We start from the raw sequence: 18,651 nt of genomic DNA on the forward strand, positions 1-18,651 counted from the left end.
ATTTATTGGAATTAACATTGGACCAAGTTTGACATAATGGGCCAAAATAACTTTGAAAATGGCGTCTAGTCTGCTATCATTTTTCATGCAAGTCCTAACTATACTGATTTAATCTGTTGCTTTTTTTTTTTTTTAAACCTACTAGGTTAAAGGATCTCATAACTAGCAAAGAGAGAGTTAAAAGTAGGAGAGAGTATGAAAGAAAATTTCACTTGAAGAGTGAATCTTCCCTTAAGACTACTTTTTGGTATAGATTTGAGTTCTTCACAAATCAAAACTTGAGACTCAAATCCCAAGCTGGCTGCAGTTCAGTCTGCAGTCAAAACCCAGTGCTTTCTCAACTTCAGAAGTGCATCAGCACAGCAAGTTAAGCTTCTGATGGCTCTTCACAGGATTAGATTTTTTTTTTTTTAATGTATCTTTGTTATTTGGTCAGTAGAGGTGGTTTTGCTGTGTATGTTCCCTGCTTTCTCCATACACTTACCCTTAGCTAAGGTCTCCTGTCCTATTTTAGAAGTTGTCTTAGTGCTTACTCAAGCACTGAAAAACTTTAAGTCTCTCTAATATTTCAAATTAAGAGTTAGCAGGCAGCAAGAGATTACATCTCTCCGTGGCTATGCACAACAGTAACTGTTAACACATTATTGACTGTTAAGAAATACAGACAACAAGTCTGCTAATTTCCCACCTGCCCTATCCTTTCCTTTCCTCTCCTTCCTCACCAATAACAACAAGCACCAATCATTTTGTTACAATGCAAAGTATTTATCAGCAGCTTCTAAATGATCAGCAGTAAACACGTTGGTTTTACTATATGTGACTTTGCTGTCCTCATTCAGCTAAATTATACACTTCTGTAGTTCATGCACACAGTATGCCAATATGACCTTCAATTTTTATTTCATGCAGTACAAATACACCTGCAAATACATTTCTTCACACAAAGCAACACATCTGAGACTATGTTTATTAAAGAGGCATTCTGCTGTCTTCAATATGTTTCTTTTAAAGATCTAGCATGATCATGCTTTAGTTTAAAAATGACATTTAAATTATAAAAAACAGAAAACATTTTGTCCAGAATAAAATAAAATATAATATATCCTTGTTGATGTTTCATATTTGTGCTATGATTTCACTGGAACATCCATCAAAACCACAATCATTTCTCAGAACCCTTCCTGTATTAATTCAACGTCAACTTCCATTTCTCCAGACAAATTAATGATATCGCAACCAGTTTTTGCAGCTGTTCATTGTTAACTAGCCTTTTAACATCACAGAAAATAACCAGGGAAAGTCCATCTGCAACGTAAGAATCAGAGAACATAAGTCAGATGAAAAACAGTGAAGACTGAAACATTCAAACTGTAGTGTCTTCTTTTCCTGCTGATTACATTCTTCTACTGCTTAGGCATGCTTTCTGCAGTTTCAGTCTTCCTAATTCTACTTCTCTAATTGTAAATGTTGCTTTTAACACCTCCCAGTAGCATGTTTTTCCAAGGTTTAATTCAGCCACATTTCTCTTACTTTTGTACTCTGTTTAAGGGACCTCATCAAATCTCTAGCACCAAAAAAAGCATCCCAAGGCAGAAAACTTCTAAAAAATTTTCTCAAGTGTTTGCCATTAATCTAAAACTGCCTCTAACACTAGGTAGACAACACTCAATCTAGGTATCCCACATCAGTGCTGGAATGCAAATTTGTCTTCCCTTTCCAGCCTCATTCTTTCTCCATCAACAGAAGAAATTTTAACCATCTAGCATGCTGAACTCCTCTCTTTTCCTACCACCACACACACTAAGTAGCAAAGCTAAGCCTTTAAGATGAGTTATACCAAATTTATTTCAGAAAGCACTGTAACTCATGGCTATATGTGCTGGCACAAACATACATCAACTCTAATGGTTTGACACTGCTGCCTTGGTCTTGCTATTTAATACTACCACAGGAATACACTATATCACTGTATTACATGAAGGGGAAAAAAAAAAAAAAAAAAAAAACCAAAAACCCAGGGACTCTCTTTCACCTTCTTCTTCAAGATACAAGTTTTACAGAAACAAAACAGAAACGAAAGAAATTGGAGGCGAGCTATTCCTCCTCCTTTCACCTTAATCAATGGGAAGTTCTATCCCAGATGCAACAGGCTTTGTTCAGTACATTTTTGTTGTAACATGCTTTACAGAAAAATACACAAATAAACAGCAAAATACACAACACTGGACAGACATTTCAACTTTCTCTACTCAGATTCAGCTACGGCCTAGCAAAATATTTCCAGCAGTGCTACAAAAATGTTGTGGAAGAGCGTACGTGCGTATGGGTGCATGTACACATACCAACTGAAATAATTAAAGATCAGTCAAGCATCCAACAGTTAATAAATATCAGAATTAGGTGCAAACATAATTCAGCACCCTTTTATGCATTATGGTATAAATTTCTTACACGATACATACTATTTTCCAAAGAATCCCCCCATATGATCAATAAGCAGCCACTATATTTTTATTTAACCTGATTCAAAGAATACCCTCAAGCACTCCTGAACAAGTGTTCAAATGAACAGAATGACTTCTCTTTTCCATTTCTATTCTATCATCTTTGTTTATGAAACACTTACTTATGCTAAATTACCTCATTATCGCAGCCTGTCCTGTGAAAGCAAGGACCATTACTACTGCTATTCTGCTAGAGATTACAGCCAGAACTGTCATTTAGCATGCATTAATTTTGGGTACCCACCTCGAAATATCTCAAAGTGTAATTTTACAGGGTACTTAACATTATATTACACTCCATATGCTCAAATGATAACTACAGTCAGTTTCAGTAGGAAGTGTGTATATGGAGCACTACAAGAAGATTTAGCACCAGTGGTTTTGTCCACCCTGAAAGATTAGGAGCGCAGATTGGAAAAATAAAAAATAAAAAATAAAAAAATCAGACTTCTCCCAGCTACCCAGTTACCTAGAATCATTGAGTAACTCTATGATGGCGACTGGAGGAACATACACTTTTATTAGATGGCATTAAACCACCTTGCACCATGCAGCTGTATTCTTTTAAGTTATTCTTTGCTTTACTCATTGCACACTTTCTAATCTCTGAAATGATGAAGTAGACAACCTGTGGAGTCTTTCTCTATACAACCTCTCTCACCACCTGGACACCAATCCTATGATCACATAATTCAAGACCACTTTTATACAAACTAAATTTCTGATTGCTGGTCTCAAACTATAATATTAATTTTAAATGTAGGCAGCTTAACGAGATTTCAGTTAAAAACCACAGCTGCAGAAAGGGGATGTCGCATGAGCCAAACTGGGTTATTCAGAAAGACAGATCTTAAGTACACCTGTACTGAACTCCACCATTTGATTTCCTGGAATAATTTGTGCTCATGCTAGCCAGGCAATAGTGGGAACTGCGATAAAGTATATTGCCAGGACAACTGACCAATACTGACAGTGAAAGAATGGCAATCCTCACTTCTGCCTCAGATTCCATCACAAGAGGCAAAAATAAACAAGTTGCTTTTTTGGCAGTAACTTTTAAGTATCTTAAGCTGGACGCAAGTAAGAACATACTTTTGTTACTGTCACAGTAACACATTACTAGCAGAAGCAAGATGAAAATCCCATCTCTCTCTTTCTTCTGTATGTGTAAATAACTAACAAATACATGTGTATGCACATGCCTTTCTGAAACAAAAGTCTAATCTAATTTTTGGTTAGCATTTTTGGTTTCTGTGCTGCAAGCAAATTTTCAGTTCAAGTCAGCTTTAACATTTAAAAAATAAAAATGTTTAAACCTAATTATACTTGCTTTACTAGAAAAAAATACTTGCCCTTTCTTTCTGCTTCAAAAGAAAGTTTTTGATTACATCTAATGCACAAAAATGAGATACAGGAAATAACAGGCACTTGATTAATCATCCTCTATATCTTCTGCATTTGTCATTAAGACACAACTCCTTTCACTGTGTCTATACAGCTCTCAGGTACAGCAGCAGACTATCTTGATAGTAAAGGGTGCCCTACTACTTGTCTATCAAAATAAACCTAAACTCTTTGAAACATGTGTCAGTCCAAAATACATATTAAAAAAATCAAACCATTACAATAAATGTTGGTCAATTTTGTACTTATTTTTCAATTATAGTAGCTAGCATATATTATTCAAATATGTAAATGAATGAAAAAGTATTTTAGTGCACACAATTACATCTTTTAAATAAATATTCTTCCACAGAAATTGTGTCTTTGCAATGTAACTGCTGTTGCCCTTTTTGTTCAGTACAACATACCACCTATAATTCTTTAGTTAGCATAATGCTACTGCTGAGTTACTCTGCTTCACATAAGGTGTTTGAACACCTTTAACTACCAGAGGTCATGCACTGTTTTCCTTCTACAAATTGTACTTTTGTCATATCCACTGTATCTTGGGAGCGCAGTAGCTCGCGTTAACCTTTGAGAAGAAAGATTGATTATACTATGCCACACAGACTGCAGCAGGGAGAGTTTTGAACAAACAGAATGAAACACATTGAGGCTTTTTTTCCACAAGGAAAGGAGAGATAGCTAGTGGACATTATGGTGAATGCTCTGAAGAGATAACAGTTTTTCAGTGCTCTATCTATTGAATCCAATTTATTCAAGCTTCTATTGATGAACAGAAAATAAATATAAATAATATCCATTTTGCTGAACAGAAGGCACTTTGTGCTTCTGCAGGAACAGGGAACACTTAAATATGCACAAATGCCTCAGTCGATTGCATCTGCTATAATAATTAGCTTTCTATCAACAGTTTCTCCTCACTTGACATTGTCATTAATGCTTCAAAAACCATATAACAAGGTTGGCTTCATTAAGGTAAGTAAGTTTTGTTTAATTTTAACATTAAAGGAATTCAGCTTTGTTGTCTTTGCTCATGCTGAATGATGGCTCACTTTGTGATGACTGCCATTTATTTCAACATATTTGCATGGCTTATTAACGTGCTTTTGATTAGCAAAGGTGGCAGAATAGATCCACATGTGAATTGAGAATTTACAGTAAAAGCCATGGTAACTCCTGGAGGTGTCAATATAATGAACTGACTGTATGCAGAAGAAAGTACACAGGTAATTCTATTTTCATTTTATATATTCATTATATACATATTCATTTCATTCAATATTCAATATGTTCTTTCATTCAATTATATATTCATTCTATAGAAACATTCTTAGCAGAGAGATTTTCATACAGCAGACTTTTTTTTTTTTTTAAACACTTAGGGAAAACTTTTGTTTTGAGGCAAATGCCTATGCATTCAGTACCAAACTTTGTCTCATTGATCATCCCCTATTCACCAGATTTGTAAGTATTTCCAGGACATTATTTAACAGTATTTCAGCATTTCAGAGGTAATGGTGTTTATTTCGGTTATCTGAAACTAAGAAGGGAAAAATGAAGTTGTCACAATAAAATGAGTCAGCAAGAAAAAAAAGACTCTTCTTTTAAATATGTGAGGCAAAACATAGAGTTATGGACAAAACAATCATTGAAGTGCTATCTCCAGAGCTAATCAAAGGCTGAATTTACTAAGCAACAGCTCAGCAGCAGCAGAACTAATCAAAGCCCGAGTTTTTGTGGATTTGTGTCTTGAAGATAAACTTCTCATATAGTTTTTCATGCCAGACCATAAATGGAAAATACATTCTATAGCCCTTACCTCAATAGAAGTATTTATTTGCCTCTGTGTGTGCGCGTGCATGCGCATATGGGTGTGCACAAGGGTTGGGGTTTTTCGCCTGCTCCCAAGCTGGGGAACATTCATGTCATTAAGACCTCTCTCAAATTTGGCTGACACTCATTAAGGTTACTGGAAGATATGGACAAATTGGCAGTGCAATTATATAAACCACTTTGCCCCACAAAAGCATCCTAGAAGCAGGATTCCAGTTTGCAAGCAATTTTTACAGGCAGATTTTAGCACATCACTTTCAGGCTCCTGATTTTCCCAGTGCACCTTGCCAGCTGCTTATGTGCTTGTAGGGCCAAAACCCACTGTCTTAAACAGTGATATAACTTTCTCTCTTCGAAAACAAAAAAAGTCCAAAACAACAACAACAAAATGCCTGATCTGATTCTTCCTTCGCTGTATCTGCTTATATGCACATAAGTCAACTGCAGTCAGAGCTATAACGATAGAAAATCAGAGCTAAGCTACTGTAAACGATGGGAGAACTTATCTTGAACTAACAATTAAGAACACGGCACAGAATTGTCTCCTTGAACCTACTGTGTTTTCCTATCGCACATCATCAACCCAACTAACTTCAAAGGGATGACACAATGAGCCCGTTTCCATAGAAACGCATCAGCTGAGGATGTACACCAAGCAATGGCCTCGGCAAGCAAGACTGCATTGCAGATACTGGGCTCTGAAATGCCTTTCAAAGATAACCGAGAAAGATTTTTAAAATAGAAGTTTGTTTGAAATTGATTTTTAAACTCCTTCCAGTGGAGAATGAGCTAGTCACTTACATATCCAGATATACACTGACAGGTAGCTTCACCCTTATGTTACTGGTAAGTGCATTAGTATTTAGTTGAAGTTCTTGTTATCAGTGTGTTTGACTGAAGTCTTTGATGTTTGAAACAAAATTAAAGATAGTACATATTGATTTTTAGAATTACATTTATTACTAGAAATATTCATCTTGAGTAAACTAAGATAAGTTTTAAATACAGAGTTGTAAATATTGTCTCTGGTAGTTTAAGATACCTTTAGTCAAGATGCTCTAATACTCTAGAAGCTAGATTTTGTGCAACCATAACTTAATTATTTGAGCTAAGTTTATACAGTGGCTAATCCCTTTGGGAGAAGTTATCAAAAACACCAAGCATCAGCCTAATCTTTGCTCTCACTAAATGCAAAAGGAATATTACTATTTAAATACCATGAGAGTAAGGCTAATACTGAATATGCTTTTCAGAATCTTGCCTTTCATATATATTTTATGAATCCATTCTTCCTTGGCAGTTCAGATTCATTATTCTCTTTCAAGCCCAACAATGTTCAGTTAAAACAGTATCAAACCAGTATCAAGCAAGGTCTTCTCCTGGTGAAGAAAAATCTTGATACCAAACCAATAGGTACTTATTGACATATAATCCACAAGAACTTTAAAATACAATCATATTTTAATACACCTCTGAAACCTAAATAACATCCAGCATATTCCTAAAAGCATTATAACAAGAGCCATCGACTTTTTCTGAAGCCAAATGCTGTATGCATTTGTGCATGTATGCTTATGCATATACATACGCAAAGGTACTGAAAAAGGATTCAGCATTAAACACAAACATACCGCGCTCAAGCCATTGCATGTTGTATCAATACGGAAGCATGAGGACACATAATTCCCTAATACATACATAGTAATAAAAACTAAGAAATAGCAGAAGAGCTAACAGCAGATCACAACTCATCGCATTAGAGAACAGTTATTGAATTCTCATCCTATAGGACTGCCACTACTTCTATGTGTCCATTCCTTCGGACACCTACACATAAATTATAATTGTCTTTAGAAAATTAAACCAAGTGCAGGAAAATTTAAGGAGATTAAAATGCACAAGTAAATTTTACCTACAAGGCTAGAGACCAGCGGTGGACTAATTTTTGGTGAATTATTTGTTAATAAATAAGTACATACATACCCTGATCCAAAACCTCCTCCTCTTCTCTTTTGGGCTGCTGCTGCAAAGAACTTTCATCAGCATTCTTGCTTCCTAAATAAAAAAATAAAAATAAATAGAATATATTGTTAACCTCTGTATGCGAGAGGAGTTGACCATCTTTCCTGTAGGGGAAAAAAATCCCTTCTGAAATGAACATTTGCTATTTTTATTCATCTATACTAGGGGCACCAAGCAGTGCAGTAGTAAAACAACTGAAATAAAAGATTAAGATTTATACATTTAACAAGGAAGCAGGAGGGCTATGGATATGAATTTAGACCTCTACGACCATCTGTCAATCTATCTTTATGTATGTAGACACATTCTACAGCTGGAGTAAAATATGTACGGTACTGTATTTATTTGAAGTCATTAAATTAAAGCCAATATACATGACATATAATTGCCAAGAAATTTTGCATAAAGCACTGATTTTCATAAAACCTTTGGGAAAGGGTAGCAGAAACCAGTTTGATCAGTGGCTTAACACCTAATTTAAATGGCAATCCCAAGTCAATAAAATCAGTGAAAAAAAATCATAGTGGTTCTATACTTTTCAGATAATCCTACAATTACTTAATACCTGGTATGAGATGTATCCTAACTTTTAGGAGTCTTAGTATCTATAGCATGCAACAGATTGCCCAAAAGATACCCCAAATGACTCCAAGAGAAATAATTCTAGAACAAGCAGCCACGTAGTTCTGTCCCAGGCAGTACTCTGCCATAACTAATTATTATTTTTCCAGGCTGCTGACGTAACTATACTGTCTCTGATATTTAGTGCCCTGCATGGAACTGTACTTTACTACACATACACCAGTCAGCTTATTTCTGTAAAATACTGCTGGGGCACCATGTATGCATGCTAGTGTTTAATGTAAACAAATTCCGTTACATCAAGGCAGCAGGCCCTGGAACATTATGAAAATGTCATGCTTCAGCTTCAGAGGAAATAGACAGGAACTAAAGCATTATGAAGAAATTGTTAATATAACATACTGAGATTTGGCACAGTAAAGAGGCCAATGTCTTGAGTATGTAACTCACGTAGCTATAAAAAACTGTTAGAATTTGAAAGAAAGGATGTCAATGGGAAGAAAAAGACAAAAGATAATGGCAGACATTTTCCCCCAAAAGAGAAGCAGGATCCCATGATGTTCTATCATTAGCAACTTGGGTTTTATTCAGAATTGCATTTCCTTTCTATGAAAATTTAGCACATTAAACCAATACAGACAAACACATCACTGAGAAAAGACTTAAAAAAATAGATTAAGTTTTTTTCACCTTCACGATATCCATGTGTCATCTTTAACATATCAGACTTGACCGAAATAGGAATATTTGCCTCCTGTGGTATGCTCCTGAACATCTCAGGGTTTGCGTTCTGTGTACAGGTCATATATGAGACAGCATGTTTGGCTTCCATATAGTACATAATGTAAAAGTTGCACATTTCATCATTGGCTGTTCCCCTAAACAGCATTAAAAAAAATAGAGCAGAGAAAAAAAAACAGCTCTGAGTATATCTGTTTTTCATTTCTAACTTGTTTCACGTAGTATTAAAAAGTTGCAATGAAGTGTTACAAGTCCTACAAGAAAATATTGTGTAACTTCATTGCAGGGAACCAGTAACTGAAGTTGCTTTCGATTTATACTAGAGAAAACCAGTTTAAAAGAACTCCCCAGGTTTCTCAGAAATTCCTAAGATTCAGGTTTTGATTCTAAAACAGAAGGCATCAGCATGGATTTAGACTGTTCTTCCTTCTCTTTTCTCCAGGGCAAGACTTTCTTTGGTGTGCCACAAACTACGCCTATGTTCTGATGAAAGGAGATAAAACTGTATCATTCATTCTTCTACCATTCACATACCTCTCTGTCAATCTAGAGCAAACCTAAATTAAAATCCATACAAATAAGGTCTATGTTTAATTTCAGCAGCTATCATTTAAGATAGTCTTTTTCCACATTCAAGTGCATCCACTTATTGCCCAGCCACTTTGGTTATAATGCAGCAACACTTAATTTCTTTACATATTAGGACACTAAGTGTCTCCTAATGAGAAGATAGCACTGCCATCCTGACAATGAATCATCACAAGCTTCTGTGAGGAAAAACATTGGTGTAACAGGAATGATTCAAAGCTAGCAAAATTAAATTTTGATACATGTTATGCATGGACTTGAAACAGAAAAGTCTCCTCTGTATTGCTATGTAATCCTGTCTTTAAGGGGAAAAACAGCTGGTGTGAAATATAAATTTTTCTGAAAAATATTATTTTATGAAGCAGACACTACATGGCCTCTTTATAAACACAATCTGTTTCTGTTGCTCTCCTGTGCCATATAGCTACATACATACATAGCTACAACCCTGGCAATAGAATAAACGAGGTCTTGTGAAGAAGGGTTCACAAAATAAAGGGTTTTACATTAAGATTTTTAATTAGCTTTCACAATTAACCAGTGAGCCCACACTCATAAAAAGATATGGGGATGGACTATTAGCTGCTTGCAAAAAGACGTCAATGCTGACTTTTCCGGCAGCATCATGCAGCATTCATTTATTCTCCATAGCAACAATAATGACACCAGCCAGAGGGAGGGGAGCGGGGAACATGGCAGCGGAGATGGTTTCAAAAGGCGATTTGTTTTTTTTCCAGGCTTTGAAAATTTAGTGTCCCTTGGAGACCAGAAAAACCAGATTCTGACTTGACAGGCTCTGCTTAAGCTTTTAGAAATCATTCACTTCACCGTTGGACTCCAATATCTGTCAGTATAATTGCCTCCTCTTTAAAACACCAGTAGAAAGGGGATGTGCAATTCAGATGAACTGTGGTTCACCTGGCACACCTTGGTTGTGTCTACACATTTCAAAGTTGATAATTTTAAATTTTTACAGTTCAAAAAAACCCACAACTCTGTCAGCAACAGTTTCAGTAATTACACAGGCATCCTAGATTCTTTCCATTAGCTATTGAACTACTGAGAAATCCTAAGCTTTGTGAGTGAAAGAGTTTAATGAATAGATATGCTGATGAGTAAGTAAAAAAAATAAAATCCCTGTAAACCACCTTCACATCACAGCCACAGAAATCTAGAAGGGTGTCTAGATCTTGGTATACTATCAACACAGACTACTGTATAAAGAAACAGAGGATTTAGCATCCAAAACAGAGATAATATTTAATCTTAAAAATTAAGTTTTGCTGTAGGCACATGAGCATAATACAGAGATCTTCCCTTGAATGGTGCAATTCCTGTTAACCATATGTTGAAAGGGGAGGATACAGGTTGCACCGTTTTCAGCCTGCTGGAGTTTCAGACAACACATTACATTCCAACTGGATTAACAAGCAGCTACTGCGGCCAGTGGTATTTTCCTTACCTGGTCCCATACTATTTACATTTCCTGATTTTTCATTATTTACATTTGGGACTCTAAGGTTCTTTTGATGTATTTTTTGGATGGATGGTGACTCTGCATGGAAATAAGGCAACTGCAACATCAGGGCGATATTTTCCAAGATTTAAACAATTTTCATATGTTTTGTTTCAGTTGTATTATTGTATCTTTTCATATATCCAGCACTGTTCTGAATATAGCTGTATGGTTTTCATGCATCTATTTCATATTATGGTGATAATCATCTCCCCAGATTTTCCATCCATATATACTTCCATATTATCCAGTCTTTAGTTTAATACTTTAAACATTTGCTTGTAATGTTCATGTTTTTTTCCCCTCAAAAAAACAAAATAAGCAGAAATTTTGTAATAAAAGTGTAAAGGTCTACTTTTGCATTTAACTTTTGTTCCTGCCTCTTCTTTCTCATTGAAAGATTATTAGCAATTTGAAAAAAGACTGTAATCATCCTAGGACAGTCTTCTCAACTGTAAAGATTATTCAACAAAGAGGATGCATTTTGGGGAATGCTGCAGAAACACAACAGAAACTTCTAGAACTTAAAAAAAGGTTTACAATTAAATTAAGGTTTCAGATATATTTTTACGAGTTTTATGACCTTTGCAAAAACTTGTTCTCAAACACCTGTTTCTACTTCAGCTGCTACTCATAAGTATTACAAGTACTACTCACTGAAAGGGGGTTCATTTGTGTTGAGCCCTTAACCCGCTACTGAGATGTAAGGCAAGGGCGCTCAGCGCATTACAGGATTTGTCCCTTGAGCTGCTGCAGCATCTACTTTCAGAATGGAGTGGTTCCTGCAGGGTATCTTCATATCTCTATGTATCCAGTAAGATACAGTTTAAAGAACTGGGCTCATTTAAGAGAATATTGCATCTGTTTTTACTGTAATATATGCCAACTTCGTCTTACAGACGTCTGTCATCTTTGGCTGAAGAGCATCACTGACAAATAACAGTTCAGATTTTTCTATTTATTATTATTAGTCATTTATAGTTTAACTATTCTCTATAAAAGCCTGTAGATTTTTATACCAAAAAAAGGGAAAATGGCATTTTATTCTGATTTTTTATGGTTAGATTCCAAGATGGGCCAAAAATTTATAAGAAATGTAGAAACTTGCATAAGCTTTTTCTCTGAAATAACAAAGAACAGTTGTGAAGATTCATTACTTATTTGTTGTTTTAAACAACAAACATCTTCAACTTATTAAAAAACACATTTTTAAAAACTGAGATTCTGAAACCTACTCTAATTGCCGCATAGTTCAACTTTTATACATCTGAGCACAGTGTTTGGCAGGATAGCTTCACCTGAGAAATGTTCTGAACATTTCAGAAAAGTGATTAATCACTAAAGTAAAGGTTATGAATTTTGTAGAGAGTAGACTTAAAAGTTAAACCTTTAGGGACTGGACAACAAAACAGACCATTCCAAGAGAACAGAACAGCTTGCTACGATTATCTTGGCAGAAGACAAAAAACACAAATACATTTCTACACACACTAAATGCTTTGAAAAAAAAGTGGTTAGAAGAATGGAGGAAATAGAGAAAACTTACCCTATATGTGTCTCTGTAGTTCTGCCTTCGCCACTGAACACACATCTAGCTGCTAGGATATCATCGAAGTGAACATCTACAGGATGCTCCACGGGATAGAACGCCTGAAAGAGAGCGTGACCCTCCCAAATTAGTGACAACATCTCACATTATTTACGTGAATACATACATATGAGGATAACAGTGCTACAAGTCTAAAAAGTAATTTCAAAAAGTTTTACTTGGACTACTCAAACTCCCTCTACAAAAAACTGAGCCACCCTCCTGTTCCTTCAGCCCAGAAATGTTAAAGACAAAGCTTGTGGAATACCGAAAACTTGTAATTGTGCCTTATGCCTGCCTTACCAGCTCTCACCCGATCCAGCACCCTAGCACTAATCCATCTGGCAACATGGATTAGTTTGCCCCCCCGAACATTTTTATAGGTCTTTTTTGTGAGATAAGCATTTGCTGTTCTTATGTTTACTCTTCAAGACAGCTTTACAAAGTACTACAAAATGTACATGAGGTATAAAATGGAAGATTCTCAATCCTGCCCACAAGGTTTTTCTTCCTGCACTAGCAGCTTTCTAAAATGCAGCACCAAGCAAATAGCATGCAAGTAGAGGGAGTGGGAGACAGCAGCTAGGATACCCTTTCATTTTTCTAAGCAGTCAGAGAAGTAGACTGTGAAGAAAGGAAAGAAAGGGGAGAAAGATGCCCCTTTCCTTTGTCCTAACCTCTTAGCTTCTTAGGCACAGAGAGTGAGTGAGTGAGAGAGGAGTGTAACAGTTAAAGATACTGATAACAGTTATAGAAAAAGAATGCATTGTTGTATTGCATTATAATGTCACAATACTTGGCAGTAGTTATTTCTAGTGGCACAACACCATACACCAGAGGAAATTTCATGATGCAGATCCTAAGGGTATATAAGTGCTAGTTAAACTGCTTAGTTTTAAATAAATATAATTAAAATTTAAAGGTAGAACGAAAAAAAAAACCAACCGACCTGTGGTAGTTGTGGACTCTGTCTACCAATCAATGTCCATTGACCATTTCTCACTCTGTATCCACTTACTACTTTACCTATGACATACAAACATGTATATGAACATCAGATCCAGCTCTGAGAAAAACCAGTATTGTAGGTTTAGTATTTTTCTAATAAATGCTTGATATTCCTAGTATTGCAATAAAACTCTTACCTAGTCTGTGTGTATGAACTCTGTAGGCAAAAAGGTGCATTGGAAATCTTTTGTAATGGCAGGCAATATCTGCATCAACCACTGTTAAAATATGATGGCAATAAACAAGTTTAAAATACATTACTTGTCACTTCCCTCAGTTCAACAACTACTCTATTTCATTCAACATGGAAGTAATGTACAAGAAGCATAGGTACAATGGGCAACAGACAATTTTAAAAGATGCTGAATACCATCTTGCATTTCTGTAGTCACTACCTCAAGACTTTTGTTAAGAAAAACTAATAAATACACTACAAGTCATTTGCAAATGGACTTTCTGCGATGACGCATATTCAAAACGTGGCTGAAATTCACTAGCAATTTTTCCAGTGTACAGTACCACTATTCAACAAAGCAAGATTAGGCATTTGCTTACAGACTGTGTTGAGGAACACTTAAAACAAACATATACATGATAGATAGTCTAATCAGGAGGAACTCAAAATAAACTGATATAGATTATAATGAAGGCCTAATTTTAAGTTCATGTAGTTACAAGCCCAGTCTTAAAAGATTCAGAGCTAGATGCAGACTTGGGCAGGCAAGTGCTGCGCAAACAACGCCTGCGGGCTGGTTGTTGTGTTAGGTGCAGTAATAGTAGCTAGGGGAAAGCCCAGGAAGAAACTCCTCTGCAGATACCTCCCTGAGATATATCTGGAGACTGGCTGACTCATTACTGATAGTATCAAACTTGATGCACTATGTAAGGACCGCAAATTTGATTGAACATTGAAAGACAGAGCTATCAACAGGTATGAAACTATTTTTGCTCCTCCTTCACGTACCCCCTACAGCTTAAACATACTTACTGCATTAATCAAAAATTTCTACAGAAAAAAAAATTCAATTTGATGTTTTTATATGGAAGAGCAAAATATGTTAAGTTTCAACTCAACTTAAAAAAAAAGATCTCAAGGTGCTGAATTCACCTAACAGCTGGAGTCAGTTGAGCATTTGACTACCTTTTCCTATTAAGCAGCTAAGCTGTACCTGGGAGAAGCGGAGTCCTCAGATACCTAATTTAAAACCCCAGTATAGCATAGGAAGATACAAGTTATTTAACTTGCTTAAAATACAGCATTCCAAGCCAGTTTGAAGAAGTGATATTGGGAATATCCAATCTGAATTTCAAATAAAATTTTGTTCTACAATATTTTTTCAGCATTTTGACCTTTTAACCCAATAGGAACACAGGAACAAATTTTTTAAAGAGTCGATCCTTACTGGCAGAGATTCATTTATTAAAACTGAATCTTTAGAAGTCAAAAATTTACAGCACAAATGACAAATGCAAATGAAGAATCAAAAAAAAAAAAAACGTTTACAAGTTATATGCATCTATTTTATGGCTTTTGGGGGGAAAAATAGGGATTTTTTGCAAAATATTTTTGAAGAGGAAAATAAATCAAAGAAATACTCTTAAAAACATAGAAATCTTCAATATTACACAGGTGATTATTCTTTTATGCAAAACTGACAGCCACTGTAGATCTAATCACCTGGAAATATGATACCATTTTAAAATTATAATTGTTTTTTAATCATTTGTTTCATTTAGCAATTAACTCTTCCATCTACAGGTCAGCAAGTCTCAGCTAAGTTTTCTTCCACAATCAGTAGGTGAAAACAAAACAAAAACAAAACAGAAATCAGATGCTGAAATTACACAATCACTTTGTAGGATTATAACTTACCTTTCTCACCTGGTGGTATTACAGTGTTCACAGACATCATAAGATACATTCCAGCAATCAAAGGCTGCCTGTAATTCAAAACCCAAGCTCTGCTAAACAAGTCCTTTGTAAGAGCAGACTTCTGCTGTGAGCGATACAATGCGCAATACTACTTAACAACACCAATTTTTAAATGTTGGATTGTTTCTGACAAACAGAAAGGAGCTGTTGCATAGTGCTTTTCCTTCCTTCCTTCTGTTATACTGAGCTACAATTTTTAAAGCATCTTCTACAAAAGCATGTGAATTCGGACAAAATAACCATCTACTTCATTTCCAACCTTGTCACAAATTTCTAAGTATGAAGCTTCCAAACTGGTTTAAGTCAATACTGATAGCATCGTATCAAAGTTTAACATGAAAGAAAAATTTTTACCAAGACAAAATACATGGTTTCAAAAATAATATTACATACATCACAGGATTAAGCATTATTTATTATATTTTATTTCACATCTTTCAAAGGAAACTAAAGGGGTTTCAATGCCTTCTGTTCTGATGAAAAAAATCGTAATAGAAAAATATTTTCACACATACTTACTTTTGATGTGTCAGATGTAAAGTTACACCAGAGCAGTCCTTGTGTTTATCTGTACAAATCATGAAACAGTTTAATCATTAGTATCTGAAAGTATGCAAAATTATTTCACATTAATAGCATTTCCCTACTGGATTAAAGAAACGCGGGAAGACTATAGAAGTTTTAATCTTGCTGTTTGCAGTAAAACTATTGAACCCTCATATGGTGGAAACATTACCTAAATTTACACAGACCTGAACTTCACTGTGCTTTAAATAAAGCAAAATCTGTAATATATAGGAGAGCTCTGGCGAATGAAAAACTAACTGCTCTTTTGGCACTAGAAATTGCAAATATTTATTTGCATCTGGAAATACTGAAATCTGGGAAATTAAAGTGTCATTTTTACATCAGCAGAAAAAGTCATTTTGCTTCAAACAAATTTGTATTTTGACACAAATTAGTAAAAATGAAGGATCTGTGGAAAAGCATTAACTTTAGCCATTAAAAAATGAAGCAGCCATAAATCCTTATAATAAAAGTCAGCATTTGAACTTGAGATATAAAATACAAAAAAAAAAAAAAGGGTCTGTTTAATGAAGTTGGATATTCTAGAAGAATAGTAAAAATAGCTATATTGTTTATTAATGTACTATATCACCATTCTCTAATATGTTTGACATTTCAAGTTACTGTTGTCTTGATAGCTACTCAATTTCAAACACTGAGTTAAAAGCAATCTTAAGACTTCGATCCTCACTAAAAAAGAGTTTCCTTTCCTTTCCTGTTTTATACCAAATTCAGCTACAGATAGACAATGGATATAGCTCTAAAGCAAGTAAACAACATCCTTTAATCACATTAGCTTGAGGTAAGAAAGAAAACAGAGCTGCTACAGCTGACAAGTGCTAACTCGAGAGAGATCTTCCTCCCATCAGTACCTAGATTCAGACCTGAAACAAATGGTGCATTTGAACAGAAGAAAGGATTATGACTAAAGTGGGACAAAATAGTGAGACTTAACTAATTAAAAAATATCAGCTTCATTTTTTTTTAAAGATAGATATTTTGATCATACAAATATTTCATTAACAACTGATAATCTTTGGTTTGACTTTTACCACATTGATACTAGACCTTACTTTCGAATATGTTCATAAAGTAGACAACAGTAAAAAAACAAACAAACAACCCCCCGTCACTATTTTTACATAATGTATAAATTAGATAAGTGAAAAAGTTGTTAATTCATTTTTGCTAGGTTCTCATAATGCTCAGCATCATGGCATCTGAGAACTCTTATGTTTCTCTAGTTCTGTGTCATCCAAGAGACACTTCCATATTCCACCATTTGATTCAGTAAATCACAGCAGCCGTACCTGTAAAAATAGCAACAAAGACAGGAAATCCTTCACTGTATGTGCAGAAGAAAAATTTGAATGTAGCTTCTCATCTTGTGATCAAGACTACCCACGTACTGTAGTCGCACTGGATGTCTGGAAAGCATCTCTAATGCAAATTTTTGAAATCAAGTGTGATGAAGCAGCAGGAAAGCAGATGAAAATTCAAGTGGTAATGTAGGAAGAAAAGCATATGGATTCCTTGCAGATGGAATTTCTGACTGTATATCTTAAGCTACATGTAATATTACCTCAAATACAGAGAATTTGATGCATACATTCTGTATAATGGATTGAATACAAGTTTGGCAGAGTATTAACAAACACAAAGTTCACTCACAATCAAAATAAGAGTATTTTAAGACCACGCACACAAAAAGAAGTAAAGGTAGTTAGCCAGTTATTGTTGCCCTATTTCCCACACTATGTCTGTTCTACAAAACAGCCAAATGAACAATACACTGTAGAAAACAGACATTTTCTGTGAAATAGCACACATTATTATCATTTTTGTGCACACATACATGCTTGTAGTAGACATAGAATAATTAATCTAAACATTAAGATACAAATTCTCCAATTTAAATTATGACATGTTTAAAAACTTTGTCTTCAACTGTCTTTTTTTAATTACTTTTTAACAATAAAAATAAATCCTTCCATAGATACACTCAGCACATGGCAAGTCTGAATTACACTCTACATGAGACTCATCCCCATCAGCAAGCTGGCCTCAACAGCTATATGGAAAGACATCAGTTGAGAAATGGTTCTATGTAGTATGGAGCAAGAAATACAGACACAATCACTGAAGCCAGATTTCTCCGATGTATCGATCATTTCTTCAATAATAATTATTTTTTTCTGGGAACATTTTAACTTCATTTCATGATTTTTTTTTTGAGTTTCCATGCAAAAAGTTTGTTTTGCTTCCTGTGTTTCATTTGAGGTGGGAAACAGGGAGGCTGAGAACGTGGAGAAAAGGTTGAAGAGGAGAAGGGGTAGGACCAAATAACAGACTGAGGTAGAGT

General features: G+C 35.1%; 1 protein-coding gene across 5 annotated transcripts in view; it reads right to left on the bottom strand.

The window, feature by feature from the left end:
* The window catches only part of PAM (peptidylglycine alpha-amidating monooxygenase), a 148,252-nt gene that overhangs the window by 31,703 nt on the left and 97,898 nt on the right, over nt 1-18,651 (bottom strand). For all 5 annotated transcript variants that reach the window (XM_067316624.1, XM_067316621.1, XM_067316626.1 and 2 more), the window contains 7 exons: nt 16,242-16,290; nt 15,663-15,730; nt 13,927-14,007; nt 13,731-13,807; nt 12,740-12,843; nt 9,039-9,226; nt 7,728-7,799 (listed from right to left, as the gene is read on the bottom strand). In XM_067316624.1, coding sequence (XP_067172725.1) covers nt 7,728-7,799; nt 9,039-9,226; nt 12,740-12,843; nt 13,731-13,807; nt 13,927-14,007; nt 15,663-15,730; nt 16,242-16,290 — 639 coding nt within the window. The remainder of the gene's footprint in view (nt 1-7,727; nt 7,800-9,038; nt 9,227-12,739; nt 12,844-13,730; nt 13,808-13,926; nt 14,008-15,662; nt 15,731-16,241; nt 16,291-18,651) is intronic.

This window comes from Apteryx mantelli, chromosome Z, assembly GCF_036417845.1.
Source record: "Apteryx mantelli isolate bAptMan1 chromosome Z, bAptMan1.hap1, whole genome shotgun sequence".
Lineage (NCBI taxonomy): Eukaryota > Metazoa > Chordata > Aves > Apterygiformes > Apterygidae > Apteryx > Apteryx mantelli.